This window comes from Anabrus simplex, chromosome 4, assembly GCF_040414725.1.
Source record: "Anabrus simplex isolate iqAnaSimp1 chromosome 4, ASM4041472v1, whole genome shotgun sequence".
NCBI lineage: Eukaryota > Metazoa > Arthropoda > Insecta > Orthoptera > Tettigoniidae > Anabrus > Anabrus simplex.
Genome location: NC_090268.1, coordinates 142090873 through 142113198, shown reverse-complemented (window position 1 = coordinate 142113198; position 22326 = coordinate 142090873). Strand labels below are relative to the sequence as shown.

At 39.2% G+C, this 22326-nt stretch overlaps 1 protein-coding gene across 3 annotated transcripts in view; it reads right to left on the bottom strand.

The window, feature by feature from the left end:
• LOC136872511 (gamma-glutamylcyclotransferase) overlaps positions 1–21587 on the bottom strand; it is a 35105-nt gene extending 13518 nt beyond the window's left edge. The window contains exons 1-3 of one of the 3 annotated variants that reach the window (XM_067146323.2): positions 21394–21587; positions 19894–19977; positions 6278–6404 (exon numbers count right to left, since the gene is read on the bottom strand). In XM_067146323.2, coding sequence (XP_067002424.2) covers positions 6278–6404; positions 19894–19977; positions 21394–21410 — 228 coding nt within the window. In that variant the 5' untranslated portion in view covers positions 21411–21587. Of the gene's footprint in view, positions 1–6277; positions 6405–19893; positions 19993–20071; positions 20143–20685; positions 21153–21393 lie in introns of those variants that run through there. The other 2 variants (XM_067146322.2, XM_067146325.2) reach the window with 2 other exon arrangements.
• Between the last annotated feature and the right edge of the window lie 739 nt (positions 21588–22326).

Sequence of the window (22326 nt, the reverse complement as noted above, 5' to 3'; positions counted from 1 at the left end):
GGGAAAAGGGTAACGAAAAATGTCCCTCAGTTTGGAGTGGGATTTTTGGTTCATAATAGTATAACAGACTCAATAGAAGACTTCTCCTCAAGCACTGCAAGGACAGCAACCTTAACAATTAAAGTAGAAAACAAAACCTACACCTTGACAAATGTACATGCACCAACAAATGATAAAAACAGAAAGGATAGAGAAGAAGTGGACAAATTTTGGGGGGAACTCAACCATATGATATCAAACATCCCTGATGCACATGTTAAAATCTTGCTGAGAGATTTTAATGCAAAAATAGGACGAGAAAGGCGATACCGCCCAATAGTACGAAAATAGCCAGCTCATAATTTAACAAACAGGAATGGTCAAAGGTTAAGTGAACTTTGTACATACCATGGATTTCTTTTGGAAACTACCAGATTTAAAAGGCAACCACACAAATTAATGACATGGAAATGTCCAAACATAAAATTGGAGGAATTCCAAATTGATCATGTTGCAATGGATAAAAATTATCATAAGTAGACATTAATTCAGATCATTACATATCCAAAACTAAAAATCAAATTGACACCAAAGAGAAAATGTAAGCCTGCCCAATCCAATATGAAGAGAAATTATGACTCTGCTTATTTAATAAATAATGAAGTATACTTGAAGAAATCTAAAACACAACTAAGTGATGACTTAGAGGTGATAATTAATAAATTGAAATCAGTAGCTGAAGAACTTGCTCCCATTAAAAGGAGGAAGAAACATGTCTGGTGGAATGAGGAGTGCGATAAGGCAATTCAAACAAGGCACAAAGCATGGTTAAATGATCACCAAAAAAAAATGCTGAAAAATCCAGAACTAATGCTAGAAGGCAAGCAGCTAAAGAAATTTGAAGAATTAAAAGGAATCATCAGAATGAAATGCTCAGAACAATAGATGAATCATTCAAGCAACATAAAACAAGGGATTATTACAAGACGTTTAAACAGTATCAGTCTAAGTATACTCCAGTAACACTTATGCTGAGTAAATGGGAAAATGGCACATAACAACCAAGACAATGCAAATATCTTGGCAGTCTACTTCAAAAAATTACTCAACTGCAAAGACCCAGAACTTAACAGATGTAATGGATCAACATAAAATCTTAATAACAGCACTTCAAGAAATTCAAAATACAAATCAGGATCCAATTGAATCAGGAGAATATCGTCTCTATAAAGGACCCCCAGGGAAAAGGGTAACGAAGAATGTCCCTCAGTTCGGAGTGGGATTTTTGGTTCATAATAGTATAACAGACTCAATAGAAGACTTCTCCTCAAGCTCTGCAAGGACAGCAACCTTAACAATTAAAGTAGAAAACAAAACCTACACCTTGATAAATGTACATGCACCAACAAATGATAAAAACAGAAAGGATAGAGAAGAAGTGGACAAATTTTGGGAGGAACTCGACCATATGATATCAAACATCCTTGATGCACATGTTAAAATCTTGCTGAGAGATTTTAATGCAAAAATAGGACAAGAAAGGCGATACTGCCCAGTAGAAGTGATCAAAGCCATTAACTTGCTCAAGAACTATAAAGCAGCAGGAGAAAATCAGTTGGTTGCAGAATTATGGAAGAATGCCAATGATCAAACTCTCTGAAACTTGCATAAACGTATTATTGACATATGGAACTCTGAAAAAATGCCTGAGGAATGGAACTCAGCAATAATCCACCCCCTACACAAGAAAGGTGATAGGTCAGATCCCAATAATTATAGAGGGATATCCCTTGTTGATGTCACATAAAAGATCTTTTCCAAAATTATTCACTCAAGAATACAGGAACTACTGGACCAAGAACTTGGAGAGTGCCAAGGAGGATTTCGGCCAAGCAGAAGTTGTCCAGATCAAATCATCAGTCTTAAGTGGATTATGAAGCATCAAAAACCTCAAAGTAAGAACCTAGTCGTCACTTTTGTTGACTTCAAAAAAGCTTATGACAGTATTCATCGGGAGTCATTATTGAATACCCTTCAAGAATTTGGTCTTCACAGAAAACTGATCAATCTTATTGGAATCACTCTCAAGAATACTAACGCAAAAGTTAAATTTAGAGGAGAATTGTCAGAGCCATTTACAATCAAAACTGGACTTTGGCAGGGGGATGTTCTCTCACCTATTTTTTTAATTGTGTACTGGAGGTCATGCGAGAATGGAGAAAGAAATGCCAACCGAACATAGAGATTGGTAGAAATATAAAACTAAACTGCTTAGCATTTGCAGACGATCTTGCAGTACTGGCAAATAATATGGAAGAGGCTAAAGTCCAAATTGAACAACTAGAAAACATTGCAGCAAAAGTGGGATTACAAATTTCATTTGAGAAGACAGAAATTATGCCAACCTTTGAGGTGGACACCTCTGTCATTCAATTAAACGATAACAAACAAATTAAGGTTGTAAAAAAGTTCAAGTATCGTGGCAAAATTATAACTTGGAACCTAAATAAGAAAGCCTCAATAAAATACAGAACAACAAAACTGAGACAAGCACAACCAGTCACATGGTCAACATATAAGAAGAAATCTTTTTTGATAAACATCAAATTCAAACATTATGGTTCAGTAGTTAAATCTGAAGCAACTTATGTAAGCGAAATTCTGTTTAAGTTGAATACCAAAGCAACAACGGATAAAATAGACAGAAGGATCATTAGGACAATCATCAATAAAAATATCAAGTAAATGGGCAATGGAGACTGCTGCCTAATGAAATAGTCTATCAGGAAAATGAATCAATTGTGGACACAATGCAAAAAAGGAGAATTGCCTTTTTCACCCACATAGTAAGACTACCAGAGACCAGACTACTGAAACAATTATTCAATTTCTTTTGGAAAAGTAAAACCAAGAACAACTGGTTCGCTAAGGTCCAGAAATATTTAGAACTGAATATAACAATGAAACAAATTGCAGAAAGAAAAGAGAAGAGGATTCTGAGAAGTAGAGAAGCAAGACTAAAATTAAAAACAGCCAAACAAAAACAGTACACCATTACAGATGAAGAGAGGGCGGCCAGGTCAGAAAAAATTAAGTTCTGGGAAGAGAAGAGGAAGTTGAGAAAACATTACAACTAATATTGTGAAGACTGTAGTGTGCCATATCATATATGCCCCAAATATTAATTATATAATATGGTGTAACATTGTGCATCTAATACAAGTAAGAGTCATGATGCGACCTAGAAGTTGCGTAATGCAGTATTCCGTCATCGCGTGACATCAGTAATAGCTTCTTATCTATGCATAGCGACAGTGAATAACTCGGGTATTCCGTATGATTCAACCGGGGATGCACGAGAGTGTTTGAGAGCGGCCGATTATAAAAGGACCAATCACAGCCCTGGAAGTGATATGGCAGAATGAAGGGATTTACAAAACAAATTAAGTCAGTCTTACCAACTTCTAAATTTACAGTGCTGCACTACTCTTTATTTTATTAGGCAATTTGTTATAAAGCTATACTCCACGGTTTTAATATGAAATAGAAGCCAGTTAAACATTAAAAGAACTACCTGTAGACAGTTGCAATACTTAATTTGAATTAATAAAGTAATTAACATATTTTTATTGAATCAGCGCTTTGTAGAGTAGTGGGTGAGCAGTAACGTCATCACGCCAGTGGAATCCCCTAAGACATGACTAATACCGGGAGCTTGGTGTATATAGTAGCCTCTGGAAATGGAAAGTGACTCTGCTTTTGAAGTGTGAACCGCGCGGGTCGGTGTTTTTGATATTAAGCCAGTGGTATAGGAAAGTCACTTTTTTTAAAAGTGACCAGTTTGAACATATAAGTAGTCAATTTGTGAAGCTGAAACGTTTTCCTTTATGAAAATATGCATTACATGAATGCAAGTGATAGATTGCAGTTACGAGTGTACATAGTATATTAACAGAGCAATTACCTTTGCTATATAAATAATATCAGGTATCACGTGTGTCAAAGTGCGGTGGTGACACGGGATAATATCAATAAAACGATAGTTACTGTCGATATTTCCGTACCCGTGTATGCGTAATTTGCATACGGTTTGTGCAAATACCGTGTCCGGTACGCGTTCGGTTTCGCGAAGAACTTGTACGAACCGTCGTCATCGTATCGGTACAATTAAATGGTGTGTGCGAAGCACTATTACATAATGATGAAGAGAGAAGAAAAGACTTGCAGAGTATTTGATAACGCCATGCAGTTTGGTGCAATCATGGCGTAATTTGCTGGACGCTGTGGCCTGGAATCATGAAGAAACTGAGACGCTACCAGTTAAGTTCATTTTTAATTATAGGCATGCTTAGATAGAAGGAATTAGGCTAATTCGATCCCAGTGTAATGTAATGTAAATGTAAATGTCAGTCTTGTTGTGACTGAGCTATGTTGTATTTTTATAGATTAGTGTCATGTTTCAGGGAAATGCATGTTTGGAACCCTGATTTTTATATTTTACTTTATTTCCTTTTTTATAAGATGGGAAAGAGGGAAATGATTAGGTGTAGATGAGGATATATATGTCTAAAGGTAACTGTGTATTCCATTTTGGTACAAGATGTAGACTCTTTTAGTATGAAGGCTACACAGCCTAAAGTTTGGTCTGGGAATAAAATTTAGCAAGGTATTTTTTTTCCTGCATGTAGCACGTTTATATGAGTACATGGCAGTGATGACCAACGTAAAAGTGCACCGTCGAACTAATATCTTCTAGATCCGCAGAGAGAACTAGCTAATTGGTATTGAGTTATGTTTTTACGAGAAAAAGGCAAGATTAGCCTGAAACTGAGATTACAATGTGTTATTACAGGACGGTCGTGCCTGGAAGTGAATATCGGAAAGATATAATGGTGTCAGCTGCATGAAAAGAGAGAGGTTTGATTTGCCTCAAGTGTTCATTATGATTGTGAGAATCGAACTCACGGACCCCAAAGTGTTAGGCCAGATGTGTTGAGTATCATATCTGCAAGCCGTGTTATATTGGAATATGTAGTTAAGGCCATAGGAATGTGTATTGGCTCTTTAGTGTGAGTTCGTGGCCTTGTGTTAATTAAATGAACAGAGAAGTGAATGGCAGCGTAATTTATGTTTTCAAATATATTAAAATTTCTCAGGCAAGATTTACCAAACCAATTAGTTAGAGTCTTTTCTGGCGAAGTAAGGTGTTTCATAGCTGGCGCATTAGAAGTGTTCCGTGATTTATATTACAGCGTGCTATTGAAAGATCAACAGACGGATAGCTGAGCCTGGAGTTCGGTGTTCTTTTTATATGAAGGAGTCTAGTATCTTATTGTTTATATTTTAGATATTGAATACACAGATGATATTATTTTTTTATTGCATGTCATTACAGGTTTCTCCGAGAGTGTATTTTGTATTAATTTGTGTTACTTGGATTGTTGTTGATTATGTCATGGCCAGCGTTGAAAAGATTTGTTCTTAAATATGAGTCCGAAACTCATTCTATTGGGGAAGCAGGCTTCTAAGCCATCCAATTTATAACAGAACGGTCTGTTAGGTAAATTCAGTGTAGATGTAAGCTAAGGTCCCTGAAATATTGATTTGATGCTAAGTGATGTACATATCGTTTTATTATGGATCGGATTTAGCATAATTTTATTCTGTCGCAGTATGTCCTGTAATTATAATTTAAATGATATCCGTCAGGATGCGTTAAAATGAATTTAACTGCGTAGGTCGAAGCGAAGTGTGAATTTCTTGCCCAGGTCGTTGCGTTTATTTTGTAAATGTTTTCATTTTGAAACGGGACATTGCCCGTCCTTTGTAAATTGGTGTAATTTATGTTAATTATGTGCCCGGCACATATTAATTTTTTTGGCATTTATTTGAGCCATATTTTAATCATTTTCCATTTTTTTGTTTATCTCAAAGTTCAATAATGTTTATTAGTCAATAAATCCATCTTACCCCTTTATTTTGTATTTTATTTCGGAAGTATGATACTGTTTCCCGTTCATATACCCATGGTATTTATTTTATCCTGAGATTTTTAATTTATTTTAGCCCGATCAATTTTTTTTAAGAACCGAACACGCAGCTCTCCGATGGGCGCCGGTAGACTATATTTCAGACGGGAACGGTACAGTAGTGTATATGGATTGATTTAAGTGCTCCACTGTGGGTATAACCTATGTAAATAATAAAGAAAAACAAAGTTAAAATGCTAATTGTGGTTGGTTGTTTTTTCAAAGGATGGAATATTCAATGTTCATACTCTAGTGATTACTCATATTACCTTCAGTTTCCCAGTAGCTATTCGCTTAGCAGTTGGATTATTGATGTGAATTCGTTGAGCCAGTAAATTACTTCCGTAAGCAAAGTACAAGAATTTGTCATTGGCAGTGGGTGCATTTTTTGTCATCCTAGAACAAAAGAATGACAACAATTATAAATTGTTAAATATTACAATTTCTGGCTTCCAAGTAGCATTTGTCAATAAACATTGGCATGGATGATTAACTGGGCTATGCCATGGGGTGCGACAACATTTTTTAAATTTGAAAAATTGAAAAAGATGAAAGTTGTTAAAGTTGTTGTGAACATTTCACATTCTAGGTAATATTTTACGGATTAAAAAAATATATATATAAAAGAACATGTCCTGACTGACTGACTGACTGACTGATTCATCATCGCCGAGCCCAAAAAATGGACATAAAGAAGTGAAATTTTGAGGATACATTTCTATTACAATGTAGATGGTCACTAAGGGAGGATTTTTTAATATTCCATCGTTAAGGGGGTGAAAAGGGGGATTAATTTTTAAAATGAGTGTATCTATATCTCAAAACTTTAAAAGTTTACAGATGTAAAAATTGGTATTGTTTTGTTTTCAGTAAACTAGGAGGGGTGAAAATGGGGTTGAAAGCCTTTAATGAGGATACTTATATCTGAGAAACTGAAGATTTTACAGACCTGAAAATTAGTATTTAGAAACTCCTTAAAAAATAAAGAAATACGTATTTTTTGTTTTTGGAAAATCCAGTTAATGGGGGTTAAGCAGGAGTGACAAATGCGGTGATTTTTAGAAAGACTATATCTACAGTATATCTCAGAAAAGTAAAATGTTACAGACATAAAAATTGGTATTTGGAATCTCCTGTAAAAGTAAAGAAACACAGCACTATTTTCAGAAACTCCACTAACGGGGACAAAAAGGGGATGAAATTTTAAAATAAGCATGTCTACAGTATATCTCAAAAACTTAACATGTTACAGAAGTGAAAAATGGTATTTTTAAGCTCTATTAAAAATAAAGAAACATATATTTTTTGTTTTTGGAAAACCACTTAGGTGGGGGGGTAAAATGACTGAAAATGGAGTTGAATTCTTTTTATTAGGATACTAATATCTCAAAAACTGAAGATGTTACAGATGTGAAAATTGGTATTTAGAATCTCCTTTAAAAATAAAGAAATATGTATTTTTTGCTTTCGGAAATCCACTTAGAGGGAGGTGGGGGGTAGAATTGAAAAATTAGTTGAATTATTTGTATGAAGATACTATTATCTCAAAAACAAAATATGTTGCAAATGTGACAATTGGTATTTGTAACCTGCTTTAAAAGTAAAAATCATGTATTCCTTTGATTTTGGAAAATCTAATGAAGGTGGGTGAAATAATTCAAAATTTAATTAATTGTATGAGGATACTTATGTCTAATAAAAACTGATACGGGTTTACCCGTGGACCAGCAAAGGTGAAAGAAGGTGCCACGGTGAGTGGGTCTAACTACAATATCAAAGTTAATTTAAAACTTTAACAAAGGTTATATTTTTTGAATTTCCAAAAATCAACAAATAACAGTTACAATTAGCAAATTTGGAACAAGTCGAGGAAAATACAATACAGTGAATTCCACAAGTCCTGGGCTTTAAGCCCCATGCTTTACATTTCCTGAGCTCTCAGCTCAACTTTACAAGGAGCACAAATTTTATGCAATGGCAGAACTCCCCTAATACATGGAGCGCTTGCTCCCACTACACAACATCAAGCCTTCCAGAGGCACTTTTACAACACAAGAAAAGAGCTGACGTGCTCTCAGTTTTACAAGCCTATTTTAGGCGATATCAGAAAATTACTATCACTCGCCATCAAGGCACCACTTACAAGATTTGACAACAGGGGTATCTAGTACCCAACCTATTGGGCTGTAGCGGAAAATAACACGTTAAGTAAATGGCCCGAAACACAAATTGAATGGAGGTGTGTACTTGCACTCCTAAATATGCATTCTTAAAACCTAAGGGGCACTAGGCCGATTAAACAGGGGCTATTCCCAAACTATGGAGGTGACTCGTATAAGAAGAAATTTAAGACATTACGGAAAGAAGAAAACTAGTTACAAAACGTAGTCACCTCAAACCAATATAAAGGGGAGCTCCAGAGGGTACCTCACTCTCTATCCCTGATTCACAGTTAAAGATTTATGAAGTTATTACATAAGCCAGCAGAAGTTACATTTACGGAAAGGTATGTTACATAGTTAAAGTCTCAGACCTCTCCCTCGGGTTAAACTGCAGAGCTAGCAGGAAATAAAGATGTTAATTGGCCATTACCTTGTCGTTGTACTGCTGCCTGGTGAAAGAGGCGCCTTCCCGCCTCCTGCTTGACACACACACTAAGTTAGATGACGATCAAATGGCCAAGAGACATGAAAATCCGCAGTTTATAAACCCTCGGGGAAAGTTTGAGACCTTTCATGAATAATCAAGACACACCCACAGGGTTTTATTGGTCCAATTTAAAAGTGACACTCAGAATCGAGGAAGAAGCCTGTGATAGGCCGAAAATTAATTACAGAAAATCATGATAGGCTAAATTCAAAATTGGCGGAAAGAAAAGATCAATATTGCCAACCCAAAAATGAATGAACATAATTTAGTACAAAAATAAATTATGAATACAAAACTTCTTCAAAAAAGTACTTCCACTTTGCACCAGGGTGCATGATCATACACTGAGCGGCACGAAAAACGCAACACCCAATAAATGATGTGTAATTATCTATTTAATCGAAGTGAAGCACTTCAACCATTCTTTTTAGACGGCGTTGCTTTGCGAGTAAACAGTGAAGTGTTGATTGCTTATTGCACTAGCTTCAATTGTTTTTTGTTTTTTTTTTTTTTTTTTTTTTTTTTGCGCAACCTGGAAAACATATCTCTGGATGTGAGCCAATAATGTTCTCCCGCTCTTGTAGCGCTTATTGTTGTACCTTTAATTGTTCCCCTTTCAATCACACGTGTTTGTAGAATCTCTCTGTGATTCTCTTAATCAGCTTTCTGGAGTAAACATGCCGTTAAGCCCTGAACAATCTGCGAAAGCTGTTGCTTTGGCGGAAGATGGTCGCAGCATGCATTACATTGCAGAAGTTTTGAGTACTACACCTTCTACAATTTCTAGAACCGTACGAAGGTACAGGGAAACTGGAGGCTTTGCAGGGAGACCAGGATCAAGCCCGAGAAGAGCAACTTCGGAGAAAGATGACCGCTTCTTACAACTTCAAGTTCTCCGCAACCGTCACACCACCGCTATTGAAGCAGGAAATCTACTCCACCAAGTTCGAGGGGTCAGTGTTTTAGAACCGCTTGAAGCAGACTGGAAGAAGCCAATCTTTAGTCCAGAAGGCCTGCTACAGGACCGGAACTCACCAGAGAGCATCGCACAGCTCGACTGCGTTTCGCAAGGGAACATCTTGGCTGGACAGTACAACAATGGGATCAAGTGTTGTTCACCGACGAGTTGCAATTTAGCCTCCGATCACCTGACGGAAGAGAGAGGGTCTGGAGAAGGCCAGGGGAAAGGTATTCCCCTTGCACATTCTTATCCAGGACGCCTTTTCACGGTGGTTCTGTGATGGTGTGGGCAGGAATCAATACAGCTGCAAGGACGGATTTAGTCTTCGTGGAGCATGGGAGCCTTACCGCACATCGGTATGTGGAAGAAATCCTTCTGGAGCATGTTGTGCCTTGCGCTCCGTTTATTGGTGATGGTTTTACACTAATGCACGACAATGCACGCCCACATGTTACGAGAATTGTGCAACAGTTCTTGGATGAAAGAGAGAATCATGCTATGGTTTGGCCTGCTCAAAGCTCCGATTTGAATCCCACTGAGCATGTTTGAGACCAGCTGGGGAGAAGAGTCCATCAGCGCTACAGGACCTACGGAACGCCCTTCTGGAAGAATGGGAAATGATTCAACAGAACATTAGCGCATTAATCAGGAGCATGCCTGAAAGGTTGAATGCCGTCATTGCTGCAAGAGGTGGCAATACACGCTTTTGAAGATGCGAACAGAGGTCCCCGAGATAGTCTCCGAGGTCTGTGAAGTGAAAGTGTGACGTGTGTAACATTAAAACAGAATGCATTACCTTTATGAGCTTACTTCAAATTTCCTTGAAATGTGCATCTCTCGCTTAATTTGTTCACTTCGTTTATAATCGTCTTTTCTTTTCATTGTTAGACCGTTAGATGGGACCGTACCACAATATTCCATCATAAGATGGTGGATTAGTGTCATAAAAGTCATAAATTTAGAATAAATTTCAGTTTTTGAAAGAAATTGAAGTGTTGCATTTTTCGTGTCGCTCAGTGTAGTTTGTTAGCAGTGACATCTGTTGAAGAAAGTCCAAACTTCTTGATGGAGGGTAAACAAAGCAAGTAAAAATACACACAGTACTGGAAACTTCAAAATGACAAAATTTCATTAGATTTCTGTAGTGACATCTTCTGAGTAAAGTTTTGAGTAGGTGTAGTTTCCAGTTCAAGATTTCTCCAGAAGAGGAGTTCTTTTAGGCGCAAGATTTAAATGTGCAGCGTAGAGGTGTACCTCCCGGTACAAAAACTAAAGTTGTTACAGACGTGATAATTGGCATTTGGATCTCCTTTAAAAGCAAAGAAAAACGCATTTTGGGGGGAAAATCGTCTTGGGGGGCAGGGGTGAAAAGGAGTTGAATTCCTTTTATGACACATACCTCAAAAACTGAAGATGTTACAGTCATGATAATTGGTATTTAGAAGATCCTTTACTAATAAAGAAACAAGTATTTGTTTTCGGAATATTCACTTCATGACGGGGAGTGTAAAAAAGGAAGTGAAAAAACTGAATTCTTTTTATAGGGATACTTCTATCTCAAAACTGTAGGTAACAGACGTGAACATTGGTATTTGGAATCTCATTTAAACATAAAGAAAGAAACATGCCTTCTCTTATTTTTTTTGGGGGGGGAGAATCAACTTAACAGTGGTGGGGTGAAAAAAGGAGTTGAGACCAATTGATTTTACTGTTCATAATATACTTGATTCTGATCATAAATCGATCATTTTTAATCTTTCCTGGGTTTGTTTTCAAGAGCCATCTTTTCCTTTGGAGAAGTCCGGCTCCATAACTAAATGGTTAGCGTGCTGGCCTTTGGTCACAGGGGTCCCGGGTACGATTCCTGGCAGGTTCGGAAATTTTAACCACCATTGGTTAATTTCCCTGGCACGGGGACCGGGTGTATATGTTGTCCTCATCATCATTTCAGCCTCATCACAACACGCAGGTCGCCTACGGGAGTCAAATCAAAAGACCTGCACTTGGCGAGTCTAACCCGTCCTGGGATCTCCCGGCACTAAAAGCCATACGCCATTTCATTTCTTTTCCTTTGGAGAACTTAGATTACAGTAGATTCTCCTGGCATATAAATAAAAATGTAAACACATTTGAAATAAACGATAGGAATGATATTGACCGTGCAATTGTTCACCTCTATAATAAGGTCAATAATGCACGGAAGTACAAGTTGTCCGGGTTAAAGGTATTATAATATAAAATTTAATAACTTGAGAAGTAGTGGAGATATTTACTTGTGGTTTGTTTCTACAAGGAGGATAACTCAAAATGTTTGTTTACATACCTAATAAACCTCGATATGCGCACCATTAGTGGCGCGACAGACATCTAATCGGTACCGGTATTCCACTTCTCTCCAAGTGTTCTGCAGCATTGTAGGCGTAACATTTGCAATAGCTGCACGATAGCGATGATGCAGGTCTGGTACACTGAATTCTCGACAAACCCCCACAGGAAAAAATCAAGTGGTGTAATGTCAGGGCTTCTAGGGGGCCAAAGCAGTTGATGGACTACCTCTCCCAATCTAGCGATCTGGAAACTTACGATTCAAGAAATCCCCCACAACTTCCGCATAATGGCATGGTGCACCACCTTGCTGAAAAATCACGTCACGAGGAAGTTGTGGCACAACATACTGCTCCAGCTTGTCTAGGTAACGTGTTCCATTAAGTGTAGGCTCTGCGAAGGAGAATGAGCCAATAACCTTGTCCTTCAACAATCCACACCACACATTCACTATCGGAGAGTCCCGTTCCAACACTATCACTACGTTGGGGGGGGAGGGGGGGGGCAGATCCTCATACGTGGCAACTGTGCTTGTTTACTGTGCCGGGAATATGGAGTGTTGCCTCATCCGAGAAACAGACCGAATTGAGGAATGCCTCGTTTCCATCAGTTTTTGCCACAATTGTCTCCACAAGTGCCTTCCGTAGCGGCCTGTCCTAAGGTTTGATTTTCTGATGAAGCTGCAGTTTGTACTCCCGTAGGCGCAACCTTTTGTGGACGACATCGTGTACTGTCGAACAAGGTAACTGTAACTGCCTACTTGCTTGTCAAATTGACTTACGAGGGCTCCACTTGAAGGACTCACAGATTAAATCAATAGTAGCCTCTGAAACCGCGTGCTTGGCGTGGCGGCCCGACATCAACAGCAAAGTCCCAGATTCTCGAAGGCGCCTGTCCCATTTCATGATTGTTACGTAAGTGGAAACATCATCAGTTGGTAACAGTCCATACTCACACCGAAATCTATGTTGTACTAGTGTAACGGATTTTTTCTCCGCTAGCGAAAGCACACAGAACACCTTCTGGTGTGCTTCTCGTGAACAATACAGTTATGCGCATGTGGTTCCACCGTCACTGCAAGCGAACACAGGAAATATTTTTAGTTACCCTAGTTGTAGAAAAAAACCGCCAATAAATATCTCCATTATTTCGAAAGTTATTAAATTTTATGTTATTAGGTATACCTTTAACCCGGACACCTTGTATATCATTCGTATTGCCAGAAATCCCGCACACTTGTCTACACGCGACAATGGTGCTGGTCACATTGTCAGCAATGACAATGGCAGCAGATGTAATTTACCGCCAAGTAGCGGTCTTGCATCTTGCTGCGGGGTCCATAATGATAATAATAACCTAAATTCAACTAATATCACCCACCCTAATAATAATGGTGTTCTGGACCGTCCAAATGTGCGGACCGCACTGGAAACGGGTCCTGGCCGGGCAATGACTTACGAATGCTGTCCGGCCGCGGATTCAGTACCATCAAGGCACTCAAGACGACACCACGCCGGATCTCCTCAAGGATTTGAGTCATATTAAAATTGCTTATAGGAGAAGATAGCAAAGATTTAGGGACCCAACTGACCGGGCGGAATACCTGGACCTAGCCCGGAAAGTACGAAATAGATTGCTGGAAAGAAAGATTGAAAAATGGGAGGAACTTTGCTGTAATCTCTCATAAAACAAGTCAGATAGCGAATTTCGGCGGATTATGTATAAAACTTTAAGCATTCAATTATAAATTTCAGTATAATACTATAGCGAAGCACGAGTTTCTTGCTAGTATTTTTATATAGGACTTTATTATAGTTAGCTACAACTAGCTGTAGACTATGCCTGTACTTCACATGGGTTATTGCATTATTTTTGAATGAAAATGAGGAATTTTTGTTTGAAGCTTAATAGCATGGTTCTTAGCGCTACTGATAAACACCATGAGGAGGTGATTATGTATCATTTCTTGTGGAGAGTTTTATTTTCATCAGGGCCCCCTGCATACTGCCTTTTTTATTTGAAATATAATTGCATGGTTGTAAGCGCTACTTGAGAAACACCGCGAGGAGGTGACTGTTTTGTTTTTCATGGGGATTTTTATTTTCACTGAGTGAGTGGCTGTGCGGTTTGTGTCATGTAGCTGTTAACTTGCATTCACGAGACAGTGGGTTCAAACCCCACTTTCGGCAGCCCTGAAGACGGTTTCCCATGGCTTCTCATTTTCACACTGTGACTAGGCAAATACTGGGGTTGTTGCTTCCTTCGTACTCCTTGCCCTTTCCTATTCTATTGTCATCATAAGACCTATCTGTGCCGGTGCGATGTAAAACAAAATTTCAAAAGTCCATAATTTTAATATAATTGGTCTGTTATAAATTTTCCAGCTAACTCATCTTGGTTGCCAGCATTTTGGAATTAGAAAGTTTTATTTCTGGTAGGTCCCCTTGCCTACTAGCTGAAGAGTTTTATTTTTGGCAGAGACCGTTGCCTACTACAGTTTTTTTTTAAGCCTAATAGCAGGGTTCTTAGTGTTACTCGAGAAATGCCATGGGGAGGTGACTATATATTGTTTCTCATGGGGAGTTTTATTTTCAGCAGGTCCCCTTACCTACTGCTTGGGGAGTTTTATTTTAGGCAGGTCCCCTTGCCTACTGGCAGATGAAATCGTAAGTCCTGGGATAGTTGCATCTCAAAATTTAAACTATACTCTAGAAGAATGGGGTTGAATGGGATTCACCTCATTTATAATACCTCTCAGTAAATAACGTTGGATGTTCTTCCACATGGTGCTAAAATTTCAAGGTTAGACTGGCCTAAGAGAGGCGATCACCATTTAGGAGCCCTGCCTTGTCGCATCAAGGTATGAAAAGAAGGCTTTCTAAAAAAATAATCAAAAATGAGGTTAAATGGTTTGATAACCTTCAAACAGGCTACTTAAAACTGCCCATATATAAAACAGTTTTCTTGTACATTGATACCAGCCTTTTTTTTTTTTTTTTTTTTAGCAATTGTCCCTGTGATTTGTTTATAGTCATGGCAAAGCAAACCTTAACAAGGAACTGGAGACATTTAAATTCAAAAGCATAATCTGATGGAATAACTGGAATTCTTGGAATGAACACAGTCTCATTCACAGCAATCCCTGTTAAAATTTTGACCTAAATGATGGTTTTCTAGGTACTGGTAGTTCATGAAGCAATATCACCAAACGTCAGTATGCAACATCTTTACATTTCTTATTACCTTGTAAGAAATATATGTGCCAAATTTCAGTCCACCAGGCCTGTTTGAACTGTAAGATGAAAATAAGTGATATTGTTGATAGGGGTAGTTAGCCTGATTTCACTCCTTTAATCACAGAACATCAGAATTAAAGATATTTGTTTTTCGAATTAGCTTATAAGGAATACCTGTGCCAAATTGTAGCCCTCTACCTTCCCGGCAAGCTTGAATATAAGAGATGATGTTTAGGGTACTGTAGTACACAGCGATTTCATCCCCTTAATCACAAAACATCACAATAACATTTTTATCTTTACTAATTAAATCTGTGCTAAATTTCTGCCATATAACTTTGTGTGAAGGCCAGGCTGAATGGCTCAGATGGTTGAGGCGTTGGCCTTCTGACAATGAAATGAAATGGCGTATGGCTTTTAGTGCCGGGAGTGTCCGAGGACATGTTTGGCTCGCCAGGTGCAGGTCTTCTGATTTGACGCCTGTAGACGACCTGCGCATCGTGTTGAGGATGAAATGATGATGAAGACGACACATATACTCCACCCCCATGCCAGCGAAATTAACGAATGATAGTTAAAATTCCCGACCCTGCCGGAAATCGAACCCGGGACTCCTGTGACCAAAGGCCAGCATGCTAACCACTTAGGCATGGAGCCGGACGGCCTTCTGACACCAACTTGGCAAGTTCGATCCTGGCTCAGTCCTGTGGCAATTGAAGGTAGATTTACTGGCACTTTACAGAACTCCTGCGGGACAAAATGCTGGCACTTGGTATATCTGAAAACCGTTAAAAGTAGGTAATTGTTGGGATGTAAAAACAATAGCATTATTATTTGTATTGCTTTGTGGGAAATGAAAGAATCAGTGATACAGTGATTAGGGTGGTTACCCCAATATCACTCCTTAATCACAAAACATCGGAATGAAACATCTTCACTTTTCCTAATTAGGTTGTGAGGAATATGTGTGCCAAATTGCAGCTTTCTAGCTTCTTGGGAAGTATGAGAATTAAATGTTGTAGCCTAATTAAGATAATTACATGCAATTCACCCCTTAATAAAAATATTGGAATAAAACATTCTTACTTTTCTTTATTTGCTTATAAGAAACACTTGTGCCAAATTTCAGCCCTCTATCTTTGTGAGAAGAGTGATTTTATGATAGTTACCTCCAGTTATCAAAAAACATTGGGATGAAACCTTTACTTTTCCTAATATACAGTTTATATTACCATTTTTTAAATGCTATCTCTTCAGGGCGTCGACCCATGTGGATCTTTTGCTCCTACTGGCACCATATTGTATGACCCTGCGTGTAATTGGAATAGGACGTCACAAACACCCAGGCCAGGGATATCAATCATTACATTTAAAATCCCCTGACCCGGCCGGGAATCGAACCCGGGGCCGCCGGGTGACAGGCGGACGCGTTGCCCCCTTCACCGCGGGGCCGGACTTATATTACCATACTGTAAACAATTTCACATTGTCATTTATGATATACTATCACAGAAGCAAAACAGCTAGTAGTCACAGCATTAGGCCTACAACACAGTGCAAAATCAAGCATTAAACTTGTTGAAGTACTGTATGTAAATATACTACCGGTACATTTTATTGAATGAATAACAGAAATTTTACTTTTCTTTTCGTCGTTTTAAAAATTAGCTTTACGTCGCACCGACACAGGGAGGTCTTATGGCGGCGATGGGATAGGAAAGGCCTGTGATTGGGAGGGAACCGGCCGTGGCCTTAATTATCTTTTTGCAAGGTGTTTTACATCGCACCGACACAGAGAGGTCATATGGCGACGATGGAACAGGAAAGGACTAGAAGTGGGAAGGAAGCGGTCGTGGCCTTAATTAAGGTACAGCCCCAGCATTTGCCTGGTGTGAAAATGGGAAACCACGGAAAAACATCTTCAGGGCTTCCGACAGTGGGGTTCGAACCCACTATCTCCCGGATGCAAGCTTACAGCTGTGCGCCCCTAACCGCACGGCCAACTCACCCGGTTTACTTTCCTTAGTGGAAATTCTGTCATCCAAGAAATTGTTCAGTACAGCTTGCACACCGTGACACGAAACTTATTACGTGTCGGTTTTCTTTGAATGTGTAAATAAAAATGTAAAACCATGCCTATTAATATCGAGCGCAGAATAAATCAAACCGGAATATTTTTAAAAGATCGGCTTTTCTTGTGATTAGAGTGTCATTTTTAAATACTTGTCTCCAATCAACATTTCATTGAATGGTGCGAGGAGAGCTCCGTAGTCACAATCCTCCTGTGCCGTACCAAGACCAAATGATAATATTGTAGTTGGTCTCGGCAGTACCTAATGCATTTTGTTCTTTCCTTGACTGTGACATACGCTACCCGCATACCGTACAAGCGAGCTCGGCCGCACTGGGCAGGGCAAGCTTCAGTGGGCACCCAGCTGAGCAACTCTTTGTTTAAACGATAGGGTATAACGAGGATCATATAAGAGAATAGGTATAATGGTATTCTTTGTCCTATTCGCACTCCAAACTGTTCGGGAAGTTAAGGTAAATGAATAATGCCAAGGACAGATGACGCCAATAGTCGGCCATATTTTGGTGAAATCGGAACTCTGAGCGTGCGGTAAAATCAACACCGTATATGCCCAGCCAAAATATGCTTATTCGTTTGGTTACCGGTGTTAATAATTAATAAAAATACCATCATTTTTCATGTGAGCTCTGAAATTAAAATGTAGGCCTACTAAATATGAAACGTAAGTCAGCTGAAGAGGCAAGACTGCTGTAGTTCTGGCTGATCTGTGGTGGTTTTCCTGTGGTTCGTCCAGGGTACTGTGATGTTCCACTTGACCCATCCCGCCGCAAAACGTTTTTGGATTGTAGCTATGTAATGGAGGACCATTCACGGAAATTTAAACAAAACACACACACATTTGAAAGTGTTGCAAATTGTAAGCAGTTCCTTGGATCAGTCATTGTTATATTCATGGCACTGAACTTCCACTCGCATTTGATTGAAGAAATGGGAACAATTCAGATCTTACTTTTAAGGTCTTTTACACATGGCGAAATACATTTTTGATTTTATTTGTGGATACGATCTTTCACAATTGATGCGTACATTTTTCATTTACAGTAAATTTCTCTTTTCTGTAGTAGGCTTACGGTAACCACATAAACCATAAAACACACGTTCACATTCAGCTCAGAATTACACCAGGATTTAAAACAGCCGCATCCAAAAAGAGGCTTGTGTTCAAAACAGTTCTTAATGTTGTTCACTGGCCTGAAAAAAAGAGGCTCTCCCGGTAAGGTTTAAATTTAATTAAAACATTAATGTATATAAATGTAAAATATCCTGTGGTTGGATATTCATAACATGAGGCTGGGAAGGTCCAAGACAGTGGAGAAAGCCTCCCTCCTGCCCTACAAATTGCGCACTGTCTTGCCCATTTAAAAAATGTAGAATGCATTTTTGCGGAGGTCCTACTTGGTCAAAGTAACACACCAACATCGTTATCTGCAGCCGTATAGCGCATGCGTATACTCTGTCGAAGTCATAGTGACCATAAACCATGGTTAAGTATAACTTCAGAGTGTGAAAAATCAAAATCAAATCATTCCTACTGATCTGCATTTAGGGCAGTCGCGCAGGTGGCAGATTTCCTATCTGTTGTTTTCCTAGCCTTTTCTTAAATGATCGCAAAGAAATTGGAAAATTATTGAACATCTCCCTTGGTAAGTTATTCCAATCCCTAACTCCCCTTCCTATAAACGAATATTTGCCCCAATTTGTCCTCTTGAATTCCAACTTTATCTTCATATTGTGATCTTTTCTACTTTTAAAGACACCACTCAAACTTATTCGTATATTGATGTCCTCCCACGCTATCTCTCCACTGACAGCTCGGAACATACCACTTAATCGAGAAGCTCGTCTCCTTTCTCCCAAGTCTTCCCAGCCCAAACATTGCAACATTTTTGTAAGGCTACTCTTTTGTCGGAAATCACCCAGAACAAATCGAGCTGCTTTTCTTTGGATTTTATCCAGTTCTTGAATCAGGTAATCCTGGTGAGGGTCCCATACACTGGAACCAAACTCTAGTTGGGGTCTTACCAGAGACTCATATGCCCTCTCCTTTACATCCTTACTACAACCCCTAAACACCCTCATAACCATGTGCAGAGATCTGTATCCTTTATTTACAATCATATTTATGTGATTACCCCAATGAAGGTCTTTTCTTATATCAACACCTAGGTACGGTACTTACAATTATCCCCAAAAGGAACTTTCACCCCATCAACGCAGTAATTAAAACTGAGAGGACTTTTCCTATTGGCGAAGCCTAGTATTTTAAATTATATGTTCCATTTATCTGTTTGTACATTTTAATCATTGTTGCGGCAAATAATAATTGTCTATTAGAATAAAATAGTAATTGTAGTAATAATTATAAACACATTGTAAATAACATTCCATATTATTGCTAATCCCTAGGCAACTGATACTTCGGATAAGTGAAAGTATCTCTAAACAAGGAGTCAGTAAAGTCGGATACCTACCGGTAATAAAATATACATACTTTTTCATTTACTTTGTGTCATTTCAATGTTATTAAAAAAACTATACTACGTACCGGTATGATGTTATGCACTAAATAAACGCATTAGAAGCAACCTATCTTACTAAAAGCCTACACATTTGTATACGTACCGGTTCTCGCAGATAGTATGTAATTGGCCGCTTTGTGCAAAACTATAGAAAATAGACGTGACACAGAAGATCTGGCACACTGGACTGAAACACATGAGACTTAATACAGTTCTTAAAGAAGTCGTCCTTACAGATTACATGTGATGCACTAAAACTGTAGTCTAAATGTAAAACTTACATCCCAAGAGAGATCATACCACTAGATGTTTCTCCTACGGTAATAACATTTGACTGTCGGCTAATGTCTATGAAAAAGGCAATTAAGGTTTATCTGCAACGTCGTAAAAATGAAATGTCGTATGGCTTTTAGTGCCGGGATATCCAAGGAAGGGTTCGGCTCGCCAGGTGCAGGTCTTTCTATTTGACACCCGTAGGTGACCTGCGCGCCGTGATGAGGATGAAATGATGATGAAGACAACACATACACCCAGCCCCCGTGCCATTGGAATTAACCAATTAAGGTTAAAATCCCCGACCTGGCCGGGAATCGAACCCGGGACCCTCTGAACCGAAGGCCAGTACGCTGACCGTTCAGCCAACGAATCGGACTGCAACGTCATAAGAATCAACAACGAGTTCCAGACAAGTTCATTCGACAGGTTTCCTTAATGATTTTTTAATGGATTTTAAGGAACGATATCGTTTGACTTCCTGGAATAAATTACGCCTACTCTTGAAGAAGAAGTAGCACATTAGGAAAAGGAGAATTGGTGGGATATTAAGAATACGATCATTACACTAAAACACAAAAACCGATTTAAACTACATCACGTAGAATTGTTCACTACTCACTCTAGTCTTGTGAGAGTACATCCATCATACTTCCGTGCATCGTTTATCTAAATCCGTTGTGATGTTTATATAACGGTTATTAGTAATACGTAGAAACTGGGGAAGTGCACAGTTTTGTAGCCTATATTGTCAGGTAATATTGTGAAAGTGTTGGGAATACATTTTTATTCTGGAACTAGGTAATTCCAACTATGTCAGGAGTTTGTATATCACCGCTACTTGCTAGCAGTAAGACATTGACTTAGTGAAATGCCATACATGGTGCAGAAAAACTTCGTTTCGTTAGTCAGAGTAGTATTAGATGATACAAATACAAGTATTTTGAACATAATGAACCACAGATCTGCGGCAATTAGTTTCCGCGCTACGCATTCTTAAAGATGTCAGATCGTCTGCCATCCTCTCAGGCGCTCGAGCGTAAACGTGACACACCGATTGTTTTTTATTTACATTTGAATAGTGCCGGATTAAGGTGTTTGGGGGCCCTGGGCTAATGAAAAATGCGTTGCCCCTTCTTCGTAACATCACGTAAGACTAGCATACTGAAGTCGTTATAGAACTACTTCCACTTAAATAATGATGAATACGGAAGTGTTGAAATAGACTACAATTTTTCTCTATTTTTCATGCTAATATTTCATAATGCCAAAACATATTTTACATTTGTTTCATCATCACTCTCAAGTCGACATACAAAACAGAACTTACTACGATCTCATTCCCATTATCTTACTGGCATTACATGAATTTAAAATCTAAAATTTAAAACTAAATCAACATGTAAAAAGCTAGCACAAGTGGCATTATGAGATAACGAAGAACATTGTAGTATTATGACTTGTACTACACTGCTGTTTTTAGAAAGTGAAACACTCAGAAGCAATGGTCTGAAACACGCCAAATCAGAGTACGTGTAGAACAGTAGAAGCATAATAAGTGATTTCAATTGCAAAGAGATGGCGTGCACGTAAGCCCAGCAATGCCCTTCTGTGTGTGACCGGCCAGGGCAGTGTTACGCAACGCTCAGTCTGTGCGGAGCCGTGGAAACGTGTACCTCAGTGCCACTATGCCTCGCCGACATCACAAGAGGGAATATCAGCATGCGAGTGCGTTCGAACGGGGCAGAAGGGCTCCGGGGGTTGGATCTGCCGTTCCGTGACATTGCGGCTCGTACAGGGTACGCTGCTGCTTCAACAGTGAGGAGTACGTGGAACCAGTGGAGAGAAGAGGGCCGTACACAGCGTCGACAGGGTACTGGACGACACAATGTGACCTCAGCGCGAGATGACCGCCATCTTGTCCGCTTGGCCGTAACGGACAGAACAGCTTCGTCCACGGTGTTGGCTCGACGTTGGAGCACTGCAACGGGTGTGAGGATGTCTGCATCGACGGTTCGATGCCGTCTTCTGAGGGCCGGACTGGTGGCACGCATGCCATTGCGCCGGCTTCCATTGACCAGCAACCACCAACGCCGTAGACTGCAACGGGCACGTGAACATCGACACTGGCGTGCTGAGTGGCAAAATGTAGTGTTTTCGGACGAGTCCCGCTTCAACCTGTCCTGCAGTGATGGCCGCATACCGTACGCGTTAGACGCCGCCGTGGTGAACGCCATCGGAAAGACTGAATTGTAGAGCAGCA